This window comes from Spermophilus citellus (genome assembly GCF_964194105.1).
Source record: "Spermophilus citellus genome assembly, chromosome: 19".
NCBI lineage: Eukaryota > Metazoa > Chordata > Mammalia > Rodentia > Sciuridae > Spermophilus > Spermophilus citellus.
Genome location: NC_138201.1, coordinates 17,807,783 through 17,831,499, shown reverse-complemented (window position 1 = coordinate 17,831,499; position 23,717 = coordinate 17,807,783). Strand labels below are relative to the sequence as shown.

Here is a 23,717-nt window from a genome sequence, read left to right as displayed (position 1 = left end):
TGGGAAGAGCCCTGGGGAGGAGCCGGGGCTGCTCCTGAGACCTGCAGGCAGCAGTTCTGGGGCTGGGGACAGGCCCACCCCGGGAGGCCTGTCCAGCCTCCTAGCGGGGATTCTTCTGAGTGCGGAGTATGGAGAGCTTGGCTTTCCTCCATGACAGTCCCCAAAAAGGGACTGATCACACTTTGACCCAGCTCTCCAAGGTCCCCAGGACGGCCAGGGGACCAGCTTCACCCAGGGCCACCAGGAGGGCTTCCTGGAGGAGGGGACCTTGGAGGGAGCCGGGACCCAGACCCTGTCCTGCGGTCCGCAGGGGCCTGGGGAGGCTCGTGGGGACAGGGGGACACAGTGGGGACAGGCTCGGGGTGCCAGCCTCGTGGAACTGGAGCCCGGTGACCCCGGGGTGTGTGGCCTCCATTTTCATCTCTCCGAGACCCGGGTTTGGGCCTCGATGGAACCAAACTCAGCCTCTGCCTGGGTCTGGGGCACCGGCCCCCGCCCTGAGCCGCGCTCCATGTGGCCGTCCCACCCTGTCCACTGTCCTTTACCCTGAAACACCATAAATCACGCACTGGTGGAGGCTGGCGGAGGCTGGCGGCCGCGGACTCCATTACCAGGCCCGGGAGGCCCCAGGGGGCCGTGACCACAGCACTTTCTGCTCTGATCGGTAAATAATGGGGTGGCGGGGAGGTGGGGGGAGAGGGCGGCCTTGAAGAGGAGGCCGAGCTGCTGGCAGGGACGGCTGATAGCCTTGGCACCCGGGGCCTCTCCCTGGCCTCTGCCCAGCCTCTGTGTTTGGAGGTCTCCAGAAGCTGCTGCCTCCTGATGGGCCTCCATTTCTGTATCTTCCAATCCAGGGCCTTTCCAGCTCTTAAGGAGCTGAGTGTGGGGCGGGTGGTCAGTTGAGGACCAGGGCTCTGGAGCCAGCCTGTCTGCATGGGAGGTTTGGACGAGGCTGTGTGTCTCTGAACAAATCACTGCACGTCTCTGTGCAAATGAGCGCTACGTTGCTGTTGAAGGGCCAAGTGTTGGTGGATCCTTTTAAGGGCCTCCAAGATGGATCCTCAGCTGTCCCCCACCTGCCTGCCTGCCCTGAGCTGCTGGGAGGGCCTAGCTCCTCGGGGACCAGGGGAGGGGACACTGGAGACCGGGCCTCGCAGCTAATTGGGAACATTTATTGAGAGCCTCCAGGGCTCAGGGTGAAAGGCCACCGTGGTCAGGATCCTGTCCAGCGTCCAGTGTGGCAGCTGCTCTGACAGGGACTGAACTCAGGGGCACTCGACCACAGAGCCACACCCCCAGCCCTTTTTATTTTTTTTTTTTTTTGAGACAAGGTCTCGCAAAGCTGCTGAGGCTGGCCTTGAACTCATGATCCTCCTGCCTCGGCCTCCCAAGCCGCTGGGATGATAGGCATGCGCCACCATGTCCGGCTTTCTTTCTTTTTTTTTTAAATAACTTTTTTCTTATGAAATAATCTTAGATTTACAGGAAAGTTCCAACGACCGACCGTCCAGAGAGTCCCTGTGTACCCTTCCCCGAGAGTCCTCTGTGGCTAACACCTCACTTTCCCATGAAACATTTGTGCAAACTCAGAAACCAGCATCCGAACAACACCCTCAGCCACACTCCAAGTTTATTCCACAAACATCCTTCCCCTTTTCCAGGACCTCATGTCACTTTTAGTGATCTGCAGTTCTTAAAGCTCCTTTTCGGGCCAGGTGCGGTGGTGCAGGCCTAGAATCCCGGCTACCGGGGAGGCTGAGGCAGGAGGATGGCAAGTTGGAGGCCAGCCTCAACCACAAAGTGAGACCCTGTCTCAAAATAGAAGATTAAAAAAAAGGGGGCTGGGAGTGTCGCTGCGTGCTAGAGCGTCCCCCGGCTTCCATCCCTTGTACAAATAAAATAAAATAAAATGGTCCCTCCTTTGGGACTGGGGCTGGGGCTCAGTGGTGGATGGTGGCCCTAGTGACAGACAAGGCCCTGGGTTCGAGCTGCAGCTCTGCAGAAAGCAAAAAAGAAAAATCTCCTTTGGGGCCACTGTGGAGGGGAAATGCAAAGGGCCCAGCTTCGGGAGGCATTGGGGGTGCAGAGCACCAAGCCCCCCACTGGGCCTGGCACCCCCCCCAGCCGACCCCCTAACGCCCCAGCAAGGGGAAGGGACCGCTGGGCACAGGGCCCACAGCTGCCACAGCACCCACCACCTGGCCTCATCCTCTCTGAGTGCCCAGGAGTGGGGGGCTGAGGTTTGCTGGGGTCTGTGGGCAGGATGTGAGGCCCGCGGAGTCCGGGCCTGGGAGCCTCTTCCTGGGGAGAGAAAATCAACACGATTATAGCTGCTCAGGAAATCGATAATGTCAGCGTTTTAATGGGAGAGAGGGCAGAGCTGAGCGGAGGCCCCAGGAGGCCGCCTGCTCGAGAGGGAGGCCCATCCTGCTCGCAGGAAAGAGCTGAGGCCCGTGGCCACGGGCTTGACCCCATTTTAGAGAAGAAACTAAGGTTCTTAGGGGAACCCAGACAAGCTTGCTGGGGCTCCTCACGGGCCCCTCCTGATGTTGCTCGGCACACAGTAGGCATGTTGTTTTTTTCCTTGGATCCTCTTGCACCTAGCGGCGTGGCTCTCCATCCCTCTGCCTCTGAAAGCAAACGGCTGGATGTAGTCATTCACACTTTAGTCAAAATTAGGGTCTTTTTTTCCCTCCCTTGATAAGTAGGCACCCCAGGGAGCACAGTGTCCACCCCGGATGGCTTGGACGTTTGGGAAGGACACTGGCTGCCCGAGGGAACAGCTTGGCAAAGTTTGAGGAACTGCGGAGATTGGCGTGGTTGGAGTCCAGGGCAGGGATGAGGGAGGAACTGAGACTGAGACTGAGTCCTTGGCCAGAGAGGAATCACGAAGGTCCCCGGGGTGCCAGGCTGGAGGGTGGGGGCCTGATCCTCGGGACAGTGCCCAGCTGGGTTTGTGGGCGGCAGAGGAAGGCTGGGCCTTTCAGATTGGATCTTTCTAGAACTTTGGGGGCTGTGGGGGGACAGTCCAGGCTGGCTCCTGCTCTCAGGGAGGGGGACGTGAAGGCAGGGCCATGCTGGGGCGGGAATCTCAGGCAGCGTGATGGGCTCAGCAGGGGGACTTGGGGGCCTGTGGGCTCAGTTTCCCCAGGGGCCACGTTCAGCGGAGGCCACACTCAGGGAGGCCACTGGAGGAGGCCACACTCAGGGAGGCCGCTGCTTCCCTTCCTGGAGGCCTTTCCTGCCTGTCTGGGGGTGGGGTGGGTGGCTGGGGGGTCCCTTATCCCAACTTCCTCTTCTGATCCCTTTGCAGGCTGCAGATCTCCCGGGGCAGAGAGGCCACCCGCTTCCTCTCCCAGCACAGATCACTGGGAGCCTCCTCATGGCTGACTTCTCCTTTAAAAAAAAAAAAGAAAGAAAGAAAAAAAAATTTTTTTTTAAGATTTTATTTTTAGGATAAAGAAAAAAAAAAGTTGGGGGAAGGCTTTTTAGAAAATTCTTTCGGTGCAGAATTAATGGCTTGTGAACGTCAAGGCAGGCGAGAGCCAGTTCCCAGCCTGCACCTGCCCCTCCCCCTCCTCTGCTGTGGCCCCCAGGTCACCCCGAGCTGGGAGCAGGGCCTGGCTCGGCCCACTTCACCTCTTCCCTGCAGGATAAGGGGGTTGGGAGTGGGTCCCAGCCTGGGGAGAGGTGAGCACCCACTTTCCAGGGCTTGTCCCCAACTTGGACACACACAGGATGAAGTCAGGCCCGGGGTGGAGGCTGAAGTGAGAGGTTGAGAAAGAGCCTTGTGTGTGGTTTTTATTTTCAACCGTTTCAGTTACCCCATGGTCCAATGAGGTCCCCAAAATAGAAAATGGAGAATTCCAGAAATGAGCAGTTCATCCATTTTTAAATCACCAGCCGTTCTGAGGACCTGGATGAAACCTTGGGCCTGGGATGTGTGAATCACTGCTTTGTCCAGCGTGTCCACGCTGTATACACTACCCTCCTGGAAGGCACTCAGAGTGTCCACGCTGTATACACTACCCTCCTGGAAGGCACTCAGAGTGTCCACGCTGTATACACTACCCTCCCAGTAGGCACACAGCATGTCCATGCTGTATACACTACCCTCCTGCAAGGCACACAGCGTGTCCACGCTGTATACACTACCCTCCCGGTAGGCACTCAGTGCCAGGCTCAGTTATCAGATGCGATGAATGTCGCGGTGTCTTGGGGCTGCTGTTCCCGTGACCGTTATCTCGGTTAATAATATTTTTAGTTAATAAGAGTCAGGGAGGTGCAGACCCTTCAGCGGTGCCCGAAAGGCTGGGACGGGCTCCTTTGAAGTGGAAATGGTAGTTTCTTAATAAGGAAAGGAAAAGGTGTCATGTGCCGTCAGGTTGCTAAGATCCACCGCACAATGGGGTTTTTGTGAGTGAGCGCCGCGCTCCTGTCACTTTTATCAGACTATTTTGCTGTCGTTCATCCATTCTTAGTCACCGTGGGTCTCTTCCTGGGTTTGTGAATGACACTGTATCACAGGACACAGTCCACCCAGGGCTCCGCGCAGGTTCGCAGCTTCAGACATGCTCTGGGGGACATGGAATGAGTCCCCCCACAAATGAGAGGGACAGGCTGGAGCATGGCTCTCAGGGAGCAGCCAGGACAAAGACCCCGAGGAGGCAGGACCCGGGTTCTAAGGTGCAAGGGGCAGAGATGACGGATGATGTGGTGTTACTGTTGGTGGGGGGACGACGGGGCATTGGACCCTGGGGATCATGACCACTGAGCCACACTCCCCCCAGCCCTTTTTATTTATTTATTTTTTAAATTTTGAGACACGGTCTCACGGAGTTTCTTAGGGCCTCACTAAGTGGCTGAGGCTGGCCTCCCACTTTGGGATCCTCCTGCCTCAGCCTCCCAAGTCACTGGGATGACAGACATGCACCACCGTGCCTGGCTTGTTTTTGCTTAAGCGTATCTGGGGACGGAAGTCGGGGCCTTATGCTGGGTGGGCAAGCCCTCTATCACTGAGCCACACCCCCGGCCCCCAATTATATTTAATAAAAATAATATTAGCAACAATTACGTCTAAAACACAAAAGGGTCACTAACGGTTTCCAGGAGGTTACCATGGGAGCACTGTACAAGGAACCATCTCGTTCCAGCTGCGACCAGGTGGGGTCCTAGTAGATGGGCCCATTTTATAGTCGAATAAATGGAGGCTCAGAAAAGCAAAGTGACTTACTCAGGTCGCCCACAGCCATCCTCTGGATCATTAGTCCTGGGTTTTGTCCCAGGTCACCCCAGCCCCACCCTATCTCTGGGCTCCCAAGGGACACCCTGGGAGCAGCCCCAGGCATGAACACTGTGGGTTTGCCCCAGGACAGAAGGAGTCACTACTGATTGTTTTCTTTTGGAAAATCAGCTGAGGTTTTGTGCAAAAAAAGAAACAAAAACAAAAACATCTGGGCATACCATTCGTGACTTAGGCCTGTAAAAAAAATCACACAAGAAAAGTTCCAAAAATCTCTTTTAGCCCGGCCCAGTGGCGCAGGTTGTTAATCCCATTGGCTCCGGAGGCTGAGGCAGGAGGATCACGGGTTCGAAGCCAGCCTCAGCAATTTAGCGGGACCCTGACACAGTTCCCAGCAAAGGTGGCCTGCCATTATCTTGTCATGGTGACACATGTATTATTTGAACCCAGGGGCTCTTAACCACTGAGCCACACTCCTGGCCCTTTTTAATTTGAGACAGGGTCTCACTAAGCTGCTGAGGCTGGCCTCCAACTTGAGATCCTCCTGCCTCAGCCTCCCCAGTGGCTGGACCCTCTGCAGCCTCTTAAAAGTCAGGAGGACTTTCTTCCCTTGCCAACCCTCCTGGCCTCCCCTGCACGGGGGCCCCCTGCGTCTTGTGTACCTGAAACATCTGTCCCTGGATCAGCTCAAGGTCAAGTCAAGGCCAGGCCTGGAGCTAGGAGCATCCATCAGGAGCCAGACACTGAGCTGGGTCCCGAGCTGAGGTCTGACCTGCCGTCTCTCTTCCAGCTCCAGCCAGAGCAGCTGGACTGTGGCGCAGCCCATCTGCAGCACCCCCTGTCCATCCTGCAGCCCCTCAAGTCCTCGCCCGTGTTCCGGGCTCCGGGGCTCACGTCTGTGGCCGTGGCCAGCGCCAACAATTACACCGTGGTCTTCCTGGGCACGGTCAATGGCCGGCTCCTCAAGGTAGGGGAGGCGGGAGGCTTCCCCCGAGGGCTGGGCTGGGGAGGCCCATTGTGTGCACCTGGCCTCCATGGGTCCAGCCTCAACCTCCTTGTTCCCCCGTGGACCTCACGCTTTATAAACTACAAGGAATTCATGTGTTTGGGGGGCGCCAGGGGTGCCGAACCTCGGGACCCCGCCTTCAGCCCTTTTGACTTTTTATTTTGAGACAGGATCCTGCTAAATTGCTTAGGGCTCACTTAATGGCGGAGGCTGGCCTCCAACTTGGGATCCTCCTGCCTCAGCCTCCCAGGGGGACACACAGAGAGTCCTAGAGCCTTGGATCCTGTCCCCCACCCTCTATGACAGGCCAGTTGCTCGGGGTGGACATCGGTACCTTCCAAAGCCCTTGTTCTTGGCCGAGGCCCCAACATCCTCCCAGAGAATGTTCTAGAAACCTTAGGTGGGGGGAGGGGAAGCCTGGCTGGGTTCCTGGTGGGGGTCCTGCTGACCCACCCCCCCTCCCCCGGGCGACGGTGACCTGAGACAGGAGCGGGTGCCGAGTCCCCAGCCCTGCCTGGGCCAGGTCCCCAGGGATGGAGGTCCCCCTGACACAGCCTCGCCTGACAGCCGCGTCCCCGCAGGTCAACCTGAACGAGAGCATGCAGGTGGTGAGCAGGAGGGTGGTGACGGTGGCTTACGGGGAGCCCGTGCACCCCGTCATGCAGTTTGACCCCGCTGACCCCGGGTACCTGTATCTGATGACGTCCCACCAGGTAAGCCCCGGGCCATGGGACGTCACCTGTGGAGGGCGGCCTGGCCTCCCTGGGTCCCCCCACCCCAGCCTCAGTTCGCCCAGCCTCCCCACAGGGAGAGGCCGGCAGCCTCCCTGAGCTGGCCTCTGCCTCCAGATGGCCCGAGTCAAGGTGGCGGCCTGCGACGTCCATGTCACCTGTGCAGCCTGCCTGGGTGCGGCCGACGCCTACTGTGGCTGGTGCGCCCTGGAGACCAGGTGAGCGGGCCGGGAGGGCACCCCCGGGGAAGGCCACCTCCCTGGTGGCATTGGGGACCTGACCCTGCAGTGCCACCGCAGGTGCACGCTGCAACAGGACTGTGCCAACGCCACCCAGCCGCACTTCTGGACCAGCGCCAGCGAGGGGCCCGGCCGCTGCCCAGCCATGACCGTCCTGCCCGCCGAGATCGACGTGCGCCGCGAGTACCCCGTGAGTCCCCATGTCACCCTCCAGCCTGGGGACACACATGGCTGGGGAGCGGCCCTGGGCCCCGCAGCCACGGCTGGAGACGGGAAGCCCTGCCCAGGGTGCCCCAGGGACCTGGAGGCACATCACGGGGAAGTGACAGGAACCAGGCTGTCCCCAGCACTTGGGCCAGCAGAGGTCAAATGACTCGCTCAAGGTCACCAAGTGCAGGGGACCCGGGGCTTGAAGGTCGGGGGCAGGTTCTGGAGCCCCAGGTGGAGCCAGGGGAGGACTAGGAGGGAGGCCCACCTGCCTGCCTCTCTCTCCGCCAGGTCCCCACCCGACGGGGACATTTCTCCTTCCCAGAGAGATGCCAGTGTGCAGCATGGTGGGGACCTGGGCCCGGGAGGGGACTGCGGCCCAGGCTCAGGGACCTCTGTGAGGGCTTCACCACTGTGCCCTGTCCCCGGCCCTTTTTATTTTTAAATTTGAGACAGGGCCTCACTAAGTTGCTGAGGCTGGCCTCAACCTTGTGATCCTCCTGCCCCAGCCTCCAATGGCTGCTGGGATTAGAGGCTTATATGCCCAGGCTGGGTTGAGAGATTCTGATGGCCCAGCCTGGGGCTGCCCAGCATTTGGGGCTCCTTGGTTCCCCCCATGATTGAACATCAGACTTCTCTTCTCGTCTTCTCTCCCCACCCATCCTGGGTTCATGCATTCATGTATTATTGAGCACCTACTATGTGCCACCCCCATTCTGGACACCAATGAACAGGACCAAGTTCTGGCCCTGGGAGAAACGACCGTGCCCTCCTGGGAGAGAGGATGAGCAAGATAAAATGGCCACGTGGTGTTGAATACTTTGCCCAAAGAAACAGGAGGCAGAGGATTGACATTTTAGAGCAGGTTAGGGGGACAGGGTGGCTCGATAGAAAGGGGCCTTTTGAATAACGGAGGTAAAGCAAGGTAGTGTCTGGGGAGCTGTCAGAGCAAAGGCCCTGGGGTAGGTTGAGATCGGAGACTCTGGGAGGGTGTGAAGGTCGGGAGGTCACAGAGGTCAGATGACGCCGAGCCTCCTCGACTACCGTGTTTCAGAGGGGGACACGGGACCAGAGGGTCACAGGTCGGGTGGCCCTCTGACCTCGAGTCCCCTCCAGGGAAGGCCTTCTGTCCCTCGCTCCAGGGCCACCCGGGAAGGACCAGACTCAGGCCCGAGGCTCGGCCCTTGGGAGGGAGCCGGGCGGTCAGGGGGCAGCCGAGGCCCCCCACAAACTGCGGCCCCTTCCCCCAGGGCATGATCCTGCAGATCTCGGGCAGCCTGCCCAGCCTCAGTGGCATGCAGATGGCCTGTGACTACGGAAAGGACATCCGCACAGTGGCCCGGGTCCCCGGCCCCGCCTACGGCCACCAGATCGCCTACTGCAACCTGCTGCCCAGGAGACAGTTCCCGCCCTTCCCCGCCCACCAGGGTGAGCCCCCGGGGGTCCTCACAGCGGTTTGGGGGGGCACAATGGTAGGCCCTCACCTGGAGGTGACAGGGACCCTGAAGTCACAGCCTCTGGTGTGAGCCGAGACCCCTCCCCCATGTCTCTCCCTGGCGCCCCTGGTCCCCTGCAGACCACGTGACCCTGGAGATGGCCCTGAGGGTCAACGGGCGCGACATCGTCTCGGCCAACTTCACCATCTACGACTGCAGCCGCATGGCCCAGGTGTACCCCCAGGCAGCGTGAGTCCCCAGGGAAAGGGCTAGGAAACGGGGGTCCCTGCAAACAGCCGGGGGGCTCCGGTCTCATCTACCCCAGGGCCTTTGCACTCACAGCTCCCTAGACACCTCACCGTGGTTCCCCTCCATTATTCAAAAGTCACCTCCTCACACGGTGTCCCCACCCCCTCCAAGACAAAGTCCTTTCCCTGGACTGGAACTGGCTTTCTGGGTCCAGTTCCTGGGGTCAGGGACAAGGAGAAGAGGTAGGGAGCCCCAAGTCTGAGGGGTGCCCCTTGCCTTCCAGCTGCACCCGCTGTCTGTCGGCACCATGGCCCTGCTTCTGGTGCACCCAGCAACACGCCTGTGTCTCCAACCAGTCCCACTGCGAGGCCTCGCCAAACCCCACGGTAAGCCAGGCTTGGGGGACGCCCTGGTCCCCCCTATTTCATTACCTTTTTTTAAAAAATGTTAATTTGTTGAGGACATTTCCGCATCGTCACATCCTGGGCATTGAATTTAACAGCTGTGTGGGGCTCACATTGGGCCAATCCCCTATCGCTGGACATACCCGTTGCTTCCCCAATCCCCTACGACTGGACACACCCATTGCTTCCTGTTTCTTTCTTTTTTGCTTTTGATTATGGCCACCGACGACGCACATCCTTGATTCTTCTCAGAGGTGAAGTGTCTTTGTTTTCTACCATGGATTGAACCCAGGGGTGCTTAACCACGAAGCCACACCCATTTTGACTTTTCATTTTTAAACAGGGTCTTGCTAAGTTGCCGAGGCTGGCCTCCACCTTAGGAGCCTCCTGCCTCAGCCTCCCAAATTGCTGGGATTACAGGCGTGCGCCGTCCGGCCTGGCTCCTAGACATGAGGCTTCTGGTGTGACAGCGTGGCCATAGTTTAGCCCCACGGCCCTCTGGGAAACCCGAGCCCACCTGCAGTCTGAATGCCCCTTCCTGTCCGGGTCCCAGGACTGGGTCGCTGTCCATCTTAACCTTCTGTGTTTTTAGCCTCCCTAGCAGCTAAAGGCATTTTTGTCCCTGAGGGAGGACACCACCCAGCCAGACTCCTACCCTCTTCCCCAAATCCAGAACTGAGTGGGGAGCCCTGCCTCGGTTTCCCCAGGGGCAGTAGGGACCCAGTGGCTGGTGGTCAGGAACCAGGCTCCGGAGTGAGCACCCCGTCCGTAAGGGGGCACATAGTAGGTGCTCAGTAAAAGGCTGCTGTGTTCCTTGGGAGCTTGATGGCCCCTCTGCTTGGCTGGGACTGGGGACACTGCTCTCGAGAGGGGACTTTTGGGTGGGGCCTGGACGGGTGCATAGGAGCTCACCGGGTGGTCCAGCAGCCCGCTGACCCCCAGCTCTGCCTTTCTTTGGGGGGGTGGGGATTGGGGTGTGGGGAGGCCTGTCTTGCAGGATTACTGTGATCTGGCAGGAGGCGGCCTCCACCCCAGGCCTGCTCGAGGCTCTCATTGAGGCTCAATTTGGCCTTTAATTAAGTGCCAATTAGCCACAGAGGCGCCAGGCTCCTCCGGGCAGCCGGCAGGCAGTGGGCTCTGCTCTCCCCCTGGACCCTGGGGAGCTGGCGGGGGGAGAGGTGCCTCCCGGAGAGAGGGGGTCCCCAGAGCCTCACCTCCTGCTACACCCCCAGGGTCCCCCCGGGAAGGAAGTGGGGTGCAGCCCGTATAAGGGCAGAGAGCGCCGGCTTTGGGGGTACGGGGCCTGGGGCCACCCCAGCTCTGCCCCCTGGGAGCTGTGACTGGAGCAGGCTGGGCCACATCTGGGCCCACATCTGGCTCCAGGCCCCTCTCCCCTCCTCTGCCTCCTCAGCTCTGCCCTGGAGGTAGTCAGCCGTGGCTTCCTAAGGCCTGGCTCTGTCCCATGCTGCAGCAGAGGGACACCCGATGGCTTGTGCAGGGACAGGAGGGCCAGCTCTCTGGGTTGTGTGCAGGCAAGAAACCAACCCAACTGGCTTCCGGCCCGCAGAGTTCATTGGATCCTCTGAGGGAGGGAGCCACCTTCAGGCACAGCTGGATCCAGGAGCTCCAACAGTCCCGGGGGCCTCCCTGTCTCTCTGGAGGGGGCGCCCTGCTCAGGAAGGCTCTTTCTCCTTGGTGACAAGGCAGTGTCCTTATCCCCCCTCCTGCCTAGCCTCAGAAAACTGGAAGATCATCCTTCTCATGGAGTCTGGAGAGAGGGGGGAGGCCGGGGCTCCCCTGTCCCTGGGGTGGAGAAGCAGGGCCAGTCTCCAACACCACAGGCTGGGGAGGGGGTCCCCCAAAGGTCAGGCCAGTCTTGGGGACACAGGGACTGGGGTGGCACAGGCACTAGAAGAACCTGACCCGGGGCTCAGCGTGGAGGGTGACGCGCAGCTCAGGGGAGCAGGGGGGCCCTAGGGGGGTCCCATACCATTCAGCATGGGGGCCCTCTTGGGAGGCCTCCCGCCCGGCCCCCTGCACCCCCCTGTCGGCCACCTCACCACGAGGGGGGTGGAGCCCAGGACAGTCGCCGGGCCCCCGGCCAGCTGCGAAGCAGACCTGGCAGCCACTGTGAGGCGGATTGGAAACATGTGGCCTCCGTTCTCTGAAATTCCACGGGGTTTGCACATGAGCCTGCGCCGGGGCAGCAGCCGGGCCTACCGTTCCCCTGGGGCCGGTCTGTCCTGTGGCTTTGCCTCAAAAGGCCCCATGATGAGAATAAAAACGAGGCCCAGAGAGGGACAGCAGCTAGTGTGAGCACACACAGCAAACTCCATCCTCCCTCCCTCCACCTGAGGCCTGTGGTCAGCCGAGGGGCCTCCCTCCTCAAGGTCTGGCCGTGTCACTGCTGGTCCCAGAAGGTCAGGGTCTTGGAGTATGAGGAGGCTGGACCCCAGACTTCCAACTTAGAGAGACCCACCTCCTGGGCTCAGGCAGGGACCACCCTGTCCCTGGTCCCTGCCCGACGCCTAGACCCATTCCCTCTGCACAGTGGGCACAGCCTGTCCCCGGGGCCTGCATGCAGCTGTCCCCAAACCACGTGCTAAAGGCCTGGCTGAGGGGCCGGGGCGGCTGACCGCCCTCCAGAGTCAGCACAGCTCCATTTTGCAGCTGGGAAAAGTGAGGCCCAGGAAGCTGCCTCCATTTCTTCATCTGGAAAGAGGATCCCATGAACCCCGCCTCCGGGTGGCCCTGAGCCCTCCATGGGGCGGCTGTTCAGATGTTATGACCTAGGGGGACTTTCCTCAGGACTCCCTGGTCCTCCAGGCCAGCGGGACTCCAGGAGGCCCGGAGGCAGCCAGGCACCTCTTTTCCAAAATGTCCCTATGTGACCCTCTCCCTGTGCTTCATCCACAGGACCCTCAGGACTGCCCCCAGATCCTGCCCTTGTCCCTGGCGCCTGTCCCCACGGGGGGCCCCCAGGATATCCTGGTGCCCCTGGCTAACGCGGCCTCCTTCCACGTAAGTAGAGGCCGGCACAGGGTAGAGGCTGGGGCAGGGTAGAGGCCGGGACAGGGTAGAGGCTGGGGGCCGTTCCCCTGGCACCCGCGGGGCTCTGGGTTTGCTCTCTAGGACCTTCTGGGTTCTGTTTGAGAAAGTCCCTGGTCGCACAGGACTGGGGGAACAGGAGGTGGCACTGAGGCCAGGCGATGGGGACAGCAGGCGGCCATCGGCTGCAGCAGGACGCTGTGGCCAGGTCCCCAAGCTGCTCCCGCGCCCCAACAGGAGCAAGGACCCAGCCCGGGCGCCTGTTGCTGCAGCCGTGGTGGATGCGACCCATATGCGCCCCACCTGTCCCCGCCCTGTCCCCAGGCTGAACTGTGACCCTGGGCACACCCTGGAAAATAGCCACCGAGCCCTGTGCCACCCCGCCCCACTGTCCAGAGGGAACTGAGGCCCAGGACAGGGTCACTCGGCTCCTGCTTGTCCAGTGACCAGGCTGTCCCCCAAAATCAGGGCAGGGAGGGGACGCGGCCCTCCCTGGGCTGTCCCCCCCAGCGTCCTGGGTGGGAAGTGATGACAGGTCTGGCCCCATGCCAGCCTCCCCCTCCCGGCTCCCGGGACGCGCCATCTGTCTCCTCCAGGGAGGAGCTGTCACACGTGGGGGCCACGTGCCAGGCATCTGGCTGTGTCAGGAGGCCTGGTGGCCGGGGCTGGAGCTGGCACCACCCACTCCCCCCCCCCCGCCAGGCTGGGGACAGGGGGCGCAGGGGGCGCCTGGAGGGTGCAAGGGCAGCTCTGGTGGCCTCCCGAGTGCCCCAGGCCAGCTTCTAGAATCCCGGGGAGGGGCCTGGGCCCTGGAGAGCCCTAGGGACCCTGGCTCTGCTGTCACCAGGTCACCCTGGGCTCAGGGCAGGAGTCAAAATGAGCCTTTGGCCGCCAGCAGCCACTTCCCTACCTCCGCTTCCGGACTGTGACCCCAGAAAGGGACCGGCTGACCTTGTCCTCTGCAGGGTGTCACATCTGCCAGGGACAGAGACATAAACAGGAAGACCCGCCTGAGGCTGGCCAGGGGCTGGGCCAGCGCACACAGAACCCGCTTAGCTAGTTATTGATGCCGCTGTATTTATTGAGCACTTCCTGTATACCCATCACAATTGGCACATATTAGGCACCTAGAGCATGCAGACCCCTAAGAGTCACCATCTCCCATTTCCCCACCAATGGGAGGGAAGTCCACGCCCAATGTACAGCTAGGGAAAAATAAAGCTCAGAGAGGTAGGACAACCTGTAGGAGATCACACAGCTTGGGACATAGCAGAGGTGGCATTTGAAGTCTTGCTTGGTGGCCCAAAGGGAGACAGGCTACCCAGGCCAAAGAACAGAGAGGGCTGGGTCAGGAGAAGAGCCACGTGGAGGCGTGGCCTTATGGGGCAGAGGTGGGGGATGCTAAGTCCAAAGACTGCTGTCACCCCAGAGGCTTGGGAGGCTGAGGCAGGAGGATGGAGAGTTCAAAGCCAGCCTCAGCCACTCAGTGACACCCAGGGCAGGAACCCTAGGTGTGCATGGGCTCCTGGTCCCCCCCGACATTGGACATGAAGGGGCCTCTGGGAGGTGGTGCAGCCACACCCAGACCTGAGATGGGACCAAGGCCAGCATTCAGGGGACAGTCCGGGGCGTCGTGACAGGGTTAGAGGGGAGGGACGCTGGCTGGCTGTCCTCAGCCCCCTCCGTCCCCGTCTCCCGCAGGGGGCAGCCCTGGAGTGCAGCTTGGGGCCAGAGGACACCTTCGAGGCCACTTGGCTCAACACCTCAGTGGTACGCTGCAACCAAGTGGCGGTAAGTGGCATGGCCTCCCCCAGGGGACCGGGGAGACCTTCTCCCCACCCTACCCTCTCCTGGGTTCCGGTCCCTGTTCCCCAACAGCCCTGCCCCCTCGGCCCCCACGACACCCCCTCCCCCAGAAAAGACGCAGCCGCCCACCCGCCCTCTCCCCTTTCCCCCCCACAGCTGCACACGACCCTGAAGACCCAGGAGTTTCACCTCAGCCTCCAGCTGAAGGGGCGGCCCTCGCAGTTCCTGGACAACCCCGAGCCCCCCATAACAGGTGGGCTCCCTGCCGGGTCTCCACACCCATGGAGGCTCTTTCCTGAACCCCACAGTCCCCCTCTACAGAAGGCTCAGCGAGGGTGCAAAGCCGTGAGAATAGTTTTGGGGTGTAGCTGCCCCCCATGTTGATGGTGCCATTATTATTATTATTATTATTATTATTATACTGGGAGTTTAGGCCTTGGCCTCCCAGAGCCCATGTGGCTCAGCCCTTCCTGGCCTCCGGGAGGCCCACTGGTGGGCCTGGCTGTGAACCCCAGCTCCCCCAGGGTCAGGCTGTGTGACTTTGGGGAAGTGACTCCCCCTCTCTGAGCTCTTATCTGTGAATCGTGTTAACCAGTGGCTCTACCTAATGGGGTCACGCTCAGGAGCGATGGGTTCAGCCAGGCTCAGGGGTGCCAAGAACCTCACAGGGTCCAGATCTGGGACGCAGCCCCTGCCTCTGGGTGACCCGTTCTACCCCACTGTCCCCTGCAGTTGTGGTCTATAACTGTGCCATGGGCAGCCCCGACTGTTCCCAGTGCCTAGGCCGCGAGGACCAGGGTCACCTGTGCGTGTGGAGTGACGGCTGCCGCCTGCGGGGACCCCTGCAGCCCCTGCCCGGCTCCTGCCCCGCACCTGAGATCCGTGCGGTAAGCACACCCAGGGGGCGCTCGCACGCCAGAACCGCCCTGCGCCCAGCCTGGCTCTGCATCTCCGGGCTGGGGGGACACCCTAGGCACATGCATGCAAGTGACCCGTGAGCAATAGCAAGGTCAGGGAAAGCTGAGGGGTCCGGCGATCAAGGCCCCTCACATAACTCTTGTACCCGGTGCAAGAAAAGAAAAATCTCAGGGAAGGATTCTGATTGGCTTAGCCAAGGCCAGGTCCCGCCCCTGGTCCAATCAGCGTCTGGCTGCGATGTGGGCTCCTGGGCTCGGACACAGTCCTGGGAACTGGCCTCAGGGTGCCCCAGGAGGCTCCCCTAAGTGGCATCCCTGAGCTGAGTGGCCTCAGCCATGCTCAAGGCCAGGTGACCCGCAGTCCCAGCCCTCGCTGAGCCCCTGTATCCTCTAAGCAATGGTGCTGGGTGGCCCTGCCTCCCGGTGGCGGCTGCATAGGACAGTGGGAGGGGCCATTTGTCAGCGTCCCAGCCTCAAAGCCCCTGTCACTTCGGTGTCTGGTCTCCTGGCAGATCGAGCCCCTGAGTGGCCCCTTGGATGGCGGGACCCTGCTGACCATCCGCGGCAGGAACCTGGGCCGGCGGCTCAGTGACGTGGCCCACGGCGTGTGGATCGGCAGCGTGGCCTGTGAGCCGCTGGCGGACAGATACACGGTGTCGGAGGAGTGAGTGGCAGGGTCCCCAGCCCCCACCCCCCCACCCGCCGTCCCACTGTGTGTCCAGCGGTCCCTCTGTGCCTCCTGCCTGGCTCTTCTTGGGACACTCCTCTCTCCCTCTGTTCCTGCTCTGCGCCGCCTCCTCCAGGAAGCCCTCGGGGCTCCCCAGGCCAGGCCAGCCCCTCTGCACACAAGCAGTTAAATTGGGGGGGCTCCTGGTGGAAGAGTCCCTCTAGAGAATGTTCTAGAACCGAGGAATGAGCTAGAGTTCCTCTTGGGGAGGCCTTGCAGATAAGCCATCAGGTGACCAGATGTTCTGATCACAGCCCTCCTGGCCCCCCTTGTCCTCTCAGAGGTGCAGAACTCTGGGAACGCCTGGGGTGGGGGTGATCCCCGGACAGTGGTCACTCCAGGTGGCCCTCCAGAGGCTAAGAGGACTGTTCATTATTTCAATGTGGACGGTGCAGAAGGCCAGGTCCAACTGAGAGTGGGAGGACACCGAGCACTGTCACACCCTCTGAGCGCGCCTGTCCCCCTCCAGGATCGTGTGTGCCACGGGGCCAGCCCCAGGGGCCTTCTCAGACGTGGTGACGGTCAACGCTTCCAAGGAGGGCAGGTCTCGGGAGCGCTTCTCCTACGTGGTAAGGAGGCCACGCCCACTAACCGCCCCCTCCCCGCGCTCCGCCCCCTCCCCGCGCTCCGCCCCCTCCCCGCGCTCCGCCCCCTCCCCGCGCTCCGCCCCCTCCCCGCGCTCCGCCCCCTCCCCGCGCTCCGCCCCCTCCCCGCGCTCCGCCCCCTCCCCGCGCTCCGCCCCCTCCCCGCGCTCCGCCCCCTCCCCGCGCTCCGCCCCCTCCCCGCGCTCCGCCCCCTCCCCGCGCTCCGCCCCCTCCCCGCGCTCCGCCCCCTCCCCGCGCTCCGCCCCCTCCCCGCGCTCCGCCCCCTCCCCGCGCTCCGCCCCCTCCCCGCGCTCCGCCCCCTCCCCGCGCTCCGCCCCCTCCCCGCGCTCCGCCCCCTCCCCGCGCTCCGCCCCCTTGGGTGCACAGAACCTGACTCCTGCCCTCCGCCTCCAGCTGCCTCTGGTCCACAACCTGGACCCTAGAATGGGCCCCAAGGCAGGGGGCACCAGGATCACCATCCATGGGAGTGACCTCCACGTGGGCTCCGAGCTCCAGGTCCTGGTGAACGACACAGACCCCTGCACGGAGCTTGTGTAAGCCTGAGAGCAGCCCTTCCCCTCCCACCAGAGAAACCCATGGGGTTGGGGGATGGGTGGGTGGGGGATGTCATTGTCCCAAACAATGGTTGTTTGTTAGCCATGACCCCTTAGGGAAGCCTCTCCACTTCTCTGACCTTCAGTGTCTTCTTGTAAGAACATTTTTTTTTTGATACCAGGGATTGAACCCAGGGGCACTTAATCACGGAGCCCTGTCCCCAGCCCTTTTTCTATTTTATTTAGAGTCAGGGTCTCCCTGAGTTGCTTAGGGCCTTGCTAAGTGGCTGAGGCTGGCCTCCAACTTGTGATCCTCCTGCCTCAGCCTCCTGAGCTGCTGGGATGACAGGCGTGCACCATCCTGCCTTGTGTAAGAATGGCCTTTAAGTTCAGGGAGTGCACTGTGCCCAGCATACAGTAGGTGCTCCATAAATGGCAGCTGCTGGCCCAGGAGTGTGACCAGTGGTAGGGGGCGTGGCCTGGAGCCTTTCGGTGGTGGAGCTGGGGGAACCTCTGTCTTTATTATGCACTTACTGTGTACCATGCCTCATTGATAGGTTTTTCTGGGGATACCAAGATAAGCCCTGCCAGGGCCTCAGGGAATCAGGAAGCTCCCGTGGAGACAGGATCAGAGAAAAGTCAGGACTTTGGGGTTCTGAGTGAGATCTGGGGGGCTTCCTGGAGGAGGTGGGTCGGACACCCACCTAAGGGCGCAGAAGACAAGGCGGGCCCCAGGCCAAGTGCATAGGGCTGAGACATTGGCAACCCAGGCGGGTCCCCCTGCTGATGTGGCCGTCCCCCGCAGGCGCACGGAAACCAGCATCACCTGCACAGTGCCCGGGGGCATCCAGGCGGCCCCGGTGCCCGTGTGCGTGCGCCTGGAGCGCAGGGGCTGCGTGCGCGGCAACCTCACCTTCTGGTACATGCCGAACCCCGTGATCACGGCCATCAGCCCCCGCCGCAGCCCGGTCAGGTGAGCCCCAGCCCCTGGCCCAGCCCAGCCTCCTTCCTTGGGGCCACAGGTGTGCTGAGGGGGTCTGGCTGTCCCCCACAGCGGCGGCAGGACCATCACGGTGGCTGGCGAGCGTTTCCACATGGTCCAGAACGTGTCCATGTCCGTGCACCACATTGGCCGGGAGCCCACGGTGAGGGGACCCCCAGGGGGCTGTGATGGGGGGGTGGGCTGGCTACAGCTGGTGGCCGTGGCTGACCAGGCCTCTTCCTGCGGCATCTCTGTCTCTTTCTGTCCCCTTTCGCCCCAACCCCTGTTTGTCCGGTGTCCGTCTGTCCATCCTGTATTCCTCACCTTGACCCCTGTGCCAGCTCTGCAAGGTCCTCAATGCCACCCTCATCACCTGCCCGTCCCCGGGGGCCCTGAGCAATGCCTCGGCGCCCGTGGACTTCTTCATCAACGGGCGGGCCTACGCCGAGGAGGTGGCGGTGGCCGAGGAGCTGGGGGACCCCGAGGAGGTGCCGCGGGACAGCAGGTTCCGCTTGGACTACCTCCCCAACCCGCAGTTCTCCACGGCCAAGCGCGAGAAGTGGATCAAGCACCACCCCGGGGAGCCCCTCACCCTGGTCATTCACGTGAGCCCCTGGGGACCCCCGGGTGGCCGGAGGGGGCAGGCCAGGCTCAGCCAAGAGTGTTGGCCAGCATCCCTCCTGTACCCACAGAAGGAGCAGGACAGCCTGGGACTCGAGAGCCACGAGTACCGCGTCAAGATAGGCCAGGTGGCCTGCGACATCCAGATCATTTCGGAGAGAGTCATCCACTGTTCGGTCAATGAGTCCCTGGGCGCCGCTGAGGGGCAGCTGCCCATCACGGTGAGTGGCAGAGGCGGAGGTGACTCTGGCCCCGCCCCAACCATTCCCTGAGCATCCACCAGTTTTCATGCTCAATAGCTTAGGCCAGCAACGCAAGGCAGAGCTTCAGATCCTCCCTGGGCAGATGAGGACACGGAGGTCCAAGACCTTAGGGACCTGCTCAGTGTCAGTCATTCGCTTCAGCTGGGCCCTGAGGTGGCTGGGCTTTCAGAATCCTGGTGTCCTGCCTGGTCAAGTCTTGTCACCTGCTGTCCTGGTCCCAGATAATCAAGGACAGGAGCCAGGCCCTGTGAACTGCCCATCTTTCCCTGCTCCCCCCAGGCTCTAATAATTGTCACGGCCTCCTGTACTGACAAGCATCATCTCCATTAGCTGTCAGTCTCCTCAGGAGGTAGAGGTGGTTATCTTTGTATTATCACGGAGGCTCAGAGAGGTTAGGTGACTTGCCCAAGACCACACAGCATTAGCCAAAATGTAATTCCAGGAAAACTACAATCCCCTTCCCTACTTCTGTGCAGATCCAAGTAGGGAACTTCAACCAGACCATCGCCACGTTGCAGCTGGGGGGCAGCGAGACCGCCATCATAGTGTCCATCGTTATCTGCAGCGTCCTGCTCTTGCTCTCTGTGGTTGGTAAGGAGTCCCAGGCTTGGGACACGGGGCGGGCAGACCTGCCCCCCAAGCCCTGGCCTGTCTGAACATGGGCATCCAGGAAGAGCGTCATAAAATAATGTAGGGGCTGGGGCTCAGGGGTAGAGCGCTGGCCTCGCACGTGTGAGGCCCTGGGTTCGATCCTCAGCACCACATAAAAATAAACCAACAAAATTAAGGCATTTGTCCATCTATAGCTTAAAAAATTTTTTTTAAGTAAAATAATGTAGTCTAGAAATCGGAGCCTCATACGCTACTGGGGGGACTGTAAAGTGGTCCAACTGCTTTGGAAAACCCTCTGTAGATGGTCAACATGTTCACTGTCACCAGGTGTGGGGACGCACACCTGCAATCCCAACCTTTGGGAGGCTGCGGCAGGAGGATTGCAAGTTGGAGGCCAGCCTCAGCAACTTAGCAAGACCCTGGCTCAAAATAAAAATAAAAATAAAAAGATCTGGGGGTGCAGCTCCGTGGTAGACAGCCTCTGGGTTCAATCCCCAGTACCTTAAAAAAAATAAATCTTAATTCAGCAGTAATTCTTGGTCATTGAACAAAGAATGGAAAATACCAAAATCCACAAAGAAAACAGAAATCACATCATTTTATCACCGGAGAGCTACCGTGATTTTAAACGCACACATTTCTTTTTCTGAGTGCTGTCCCCTAAGGATCCTGGGGAGAAGCTCTCCCCACAGGCCTGGGATCTGCATACAGCAGGTGCCAATAAATGCTTTGCTGCCCGCAGCCCTGTTTGTCTTTTGTACCAAGAGCCGCCGCGCCGAGCGTTACTGGCAGAAGACGCTCCTGCAGATGGAGGAGATGGAATCGCAGATCCGCGAGGAGATCCGCAAAGGTCAGTGGGTGGCACCGGGCAAAGGCTGTCCCATGGTGGGGGCGACAGGTGCACAGTCCGCTGAAAGCTCCCTGCCTGTCCACCAGGCTTCGCAGAGCTTCAGACGGACATGACGGATCTGACCAAAGAGCTGAACCGCAGCCAGGGCATCCCCTTCCTGGAATATAAGCACTTTGTGACCCGCACCTTCTTCCCCAAGGTCAGCCAGAGCCCCCCCCTTGAACCTGGACAGGGCAGCTTGACCCAGGGCACATGCATGCAGTACAGGGCCTCTTGTGCAGTGTGAAACCTGCACTCCCATCCATGGCAGTCCTGCCAAGGGAGGGGATCTGTCCATAGGGGAACCAGCTGCCAGCCCCCATCTCCTCCTTGGTGTCCTCCCCTCACTAAGTTACTAAGGGTGACTTGGACTCCCAGGATTCCCTGCCAGCATTCCCTTGGTCTCCCTGTTGTCTCCTGTCCTCTGGGTTCTGCTTAACTATCCCGTGCCTCGCCCATGCCTGTCATCCCAGCGGCTCAGGAGGCTGAGGCAGGAGGATCAGAGGTTGGAGGCCAGCCTCAACAACTTAGCAAAGCCCTGTGCATAAATTTTTAAAAAAGGGCCCCTGGGTCCTTTGGGTGCTGTGATTTCCGGGCCAGTGTCCCCCGGCAGAGGCCCAGGCTGGCGCCCCTTTCTGCCCTGCGAGCCTGGCCTGGCCGTCGGGGGGCGTCCAGCCGCTGAGGACCCTGGGATCTGCCTCTGCAGTGCTCCTCCCTTTCCGAAGAGCGCTATGTGTCGCCCTCGCAGACCCTCAGTCCCCAGGGGAGTGGCTCCCCGCCGCAGGAGACCCACCCGCTGCTGGGAGAGTGGACCGTGAGTACCCCAGGTCCCCACCCGGCGGCCCCTCCCCGGGTCCCACTGTCCCCCTCCTGCAACCCGGGGACGCCCGTCGTTGGCACTGGGAGACGAGCAGCCTCCGCCTCCGCTGCCTCCGCAGATCCCCGAGAGCTGCCGGCCGCACATGGAGGAGGGCATCAGCCTCTTCTCGTCCCTGCTCAACAACAAGCACTTCCTCATCGTCTTCGTGCACGCCCTGGAGCAGCAGAAGGACTTTGTCGTGCGGGACAGGTCAGTCCCCGGGGCATGGGGGGCCGCCGGGCTGGACTCCCCAGGTCCGATCCCCGGCTGATGCCCCGTGGGCCCCGCAGGTGCAGCCTGGCCTCGCTGCTGACCATCGCTCTGCACGGCAAATTGGAGTACTATACAGGTATCATGAAGGAGCTGCTGGTGGACCTCATCGACGCCTCCGCCGCCAAGAACCCCAAGCTCATGCTGCGGCGCACCGAGTCGGTGGTGGAGAAGATGCTCACCAACTGGATGTCCATCTGCATGTACAGCTGCCTGCGGGTGAGGCCGCTTGCGCTTGCGCAGGGGAGGCCGGAAGTCACGCCCCCCGGGTCAGGAGGGACTCTCCTAGCCCTTGTGCAGATATGGAAAGGATGCTCAGAAGGGGCCCGGGAGCCAGGCGCGGTGGCACACACCTGTCCTCCTAGCACACACCTGTCATCCTAGCAGCTTGGGAGGCTGAGGCAGGAGGATTGCAAATTGAAATGCAAAAGGATCCCCATTAGAACTCTTCTGCAGAATGGGAGTCCCTGGTCCTGTCTTGCCATCCGGCTGCCTTTATAAGGGCAGAAGCCACAGGGTCAGCTGGGGTTCATGGGAGAAAGGCAAAGGCTTGGACAGAGCCCAGAACCAGGCCCTTAATTGTGTTGGGTCTCCATCTGGTCTTTCCCAGAACCCAGCTGTGTGACCCTGGGTAAGTCACTGCCCTCTCTGGGCCTTGGTTGCCTTTGGTTAAGCAGATCCTCTGTCCCTGGTCTCTGGAGTCCTGCGAATCCTCTCAGGGGAAGCAAGAAGCATGGGATGGGACAGACCTGGACCCTGGGGGCTGCGGGGGCTCTGGACCTAGCTCTCCTGGCCACTTTATGTGGCCTCCGACAGGCCTTTTCTCTCCTCTACAAAATGGGACATCGGTGGCTCCCACCCCTAGATCCAGAGAATTGGCTCTGGACTAAGAGCTGGCCCGCTGCCTTCAATCGTTGCCAAATCTGCTTAAAATGTACTTAACGTTTTTTCAAACACACTTACCGTTCATACTTCAATGTCCAGGTAAATGGAACAGCTGGGTCGCTGGAAAATCAGCTGGAGACTGTGGGTAGCAGCGAGTCCCTTTTTGGCCGGGTAGTTGCAATAAAATGGGGGTTCACAGCAGGGGGGCTGCAGATAGCACGGCTTCAGGCTGTGATGGGGGCTGTTTGTGAACTCCTCTGGGTCCTGTTTCCACCTCGCCTCACCCTGGGAGGTCCCCGCTGGGTAGGTAGGGCCAGCCACGTGCTCAGGACTCTGTGGATGCACGACCTAGCTGGGCCATGCTGGGCAGATGGCTTGCCCTCTCTGAACCTCAGTAGTGTCAATGGAGCTGTGCAGGGGGCTTGTTGGTCCCTGCAAAAGAACTTCCGGTCCATAGAGATACTGGACAGGGGGTGTCAGCCTGGGCACTGGGGTCCCAAAGGAGGTGTTGGGGACAAGTGGGCCCCCAGATGGGACGGGGTGAGGCCAAAATGTAGAGGCTGGGACATGGAAGGCGGCCTTGACCCCTGACAGCCCTGTGCCCACCCAGGAGACGGTCGGGGAACCATTCTTCCTGCTCCTGTGCGCCATCAAGCAGCAGATCAACAAGGGCTCCATCGACGCCATCACGGGCAAGGCCCGCTACACGCTCAACGAGGAGTGGCTGCTGCGGGAGAACATAGAGGCCAAGCCAAGGGTGAGCCTGGTGGGCGGGGCAAACAGTGGGCGGGGCCTGTGGGCGGGGCCAAATGGTGGGTGGGGCCACGTGGTGCTGGGCGTGCTTTAGGCTGGGTTAGGCAGGGGGCGATAGTGGGCGTGGCTTGAGGTGGGCGGGGCTTTGCCAGCCCTGGGCGGGGCCAAGCAGTGGGGGGTCACGTGGGTGGGCCCAAATGGTGGGAGGGGCCACGTGGTGCTAAGCCTGCTTTAGGCGGGGTTAGGCAGGGAGCGCTAGTGGGCGGGGCTTGATGTGGGCGGGGCTTGTCAGCCCCAGACGGGCCAAGCAGTGGGCGGGGCCAAATTGTGGGTGGGGCCACGTGGTGCTAAGCCTGCTTTAGGCGGGGTTAGGCAGGGAGCGCTAGTGGGCGGGTCGTGTGGGCGGGGCTTGATGTGGGCGGGGATATGTGGG

At 61.1% G+C, this 23,717-nt stretch overlaps 1 protein-coding gene across 1 annotated transcript in view; it reads left to right on the top strand.

Moving 5' to 3' along the window:
* The window catches only part of PLXND1 (plexin D1), a 36,736-nt gene that overhangs the window by 6,148 nt on the left and 6,871 nt on the right, over positions 1-23,717 (top strand). Inside the window, exons 2-26 of the mRNA XM_081275891.1 lie at positions 6,033-6,209; positions 6,830-6,961; positions 7,097-7,197; positions 7,279-7,408; positions 8,676-8,853; positions 9,002-9,110; positions 9,394-9,496; positions 12,431-12,535; positions 14,264-14,353; positions 14,525-14,621; positions 15,101-15,255; positions 15,798-15,949; positions 16,482-16,581; positions 17,011-17,150; positions 17,956-18,123; positions 18,205-18,295; positions 18,474-18,737; positions 18,825-18,974; positions 19,493-19,607; positions 20,371-20,478; positions 20,565-20,677; positions 21,224-21,331; positions 21,456-21,586; positions 21,667-21,865; positions 23,142-23,288. Of these exons, the coding sequence (XP_081132017.1) occupies positions 6,033-6,209; positions 6,830-6,961; positions 7,097-7,197; positions 7,279-7,408; positions 8,676-8,853; positions 9,002-9,110; positions 9,394-9,496; positions 12,431-12,535; positions 14,264-14,353; positions 14,525-14,621; positions 15,101-15,255; positions 15,798-15,949; positions 16,482-16,581; positions 17,011-17,150; positions 17,956-18,123; positions 18,205-18,295; positions 18,474-18,737; positions 18,825-18,974; positions 19,493-19,607; positions 20,371-20,478; positions 20,565-20,677; positions 21,224-21,331; positions 21,456-21,586; positions 21,667-21,865; positions 23,142-23,288 (3,363 nt within the window). The remainder of the gene's footprint in view (positions 1-6,032; positions 6,210-6,829; positions 6,962-7,096; positions 7,198-7,278; positions 7,409-8,675; positions 8,854-9,001; positions 9,111-9,393; positions 9,497-12,430; positions 12,536-14,263; positions 14,354-14,524; positions 14,622-15,100; positions 15,256-15,797; positions 15,950-16,481; positions 16,582-17,010; positions 17,151-17,955; positions 18,124-18,204; positions 18,296-18,473; positions 18,738-18,824; positions 18,975-19,492; positions 19,608-20,370; positions 20,479-20,564; positions 20,678-21,223; positions 21,332-21,455; positions 21,587-21,666; positions 21,866-23,141; positions 23,289-23,717) is intronic.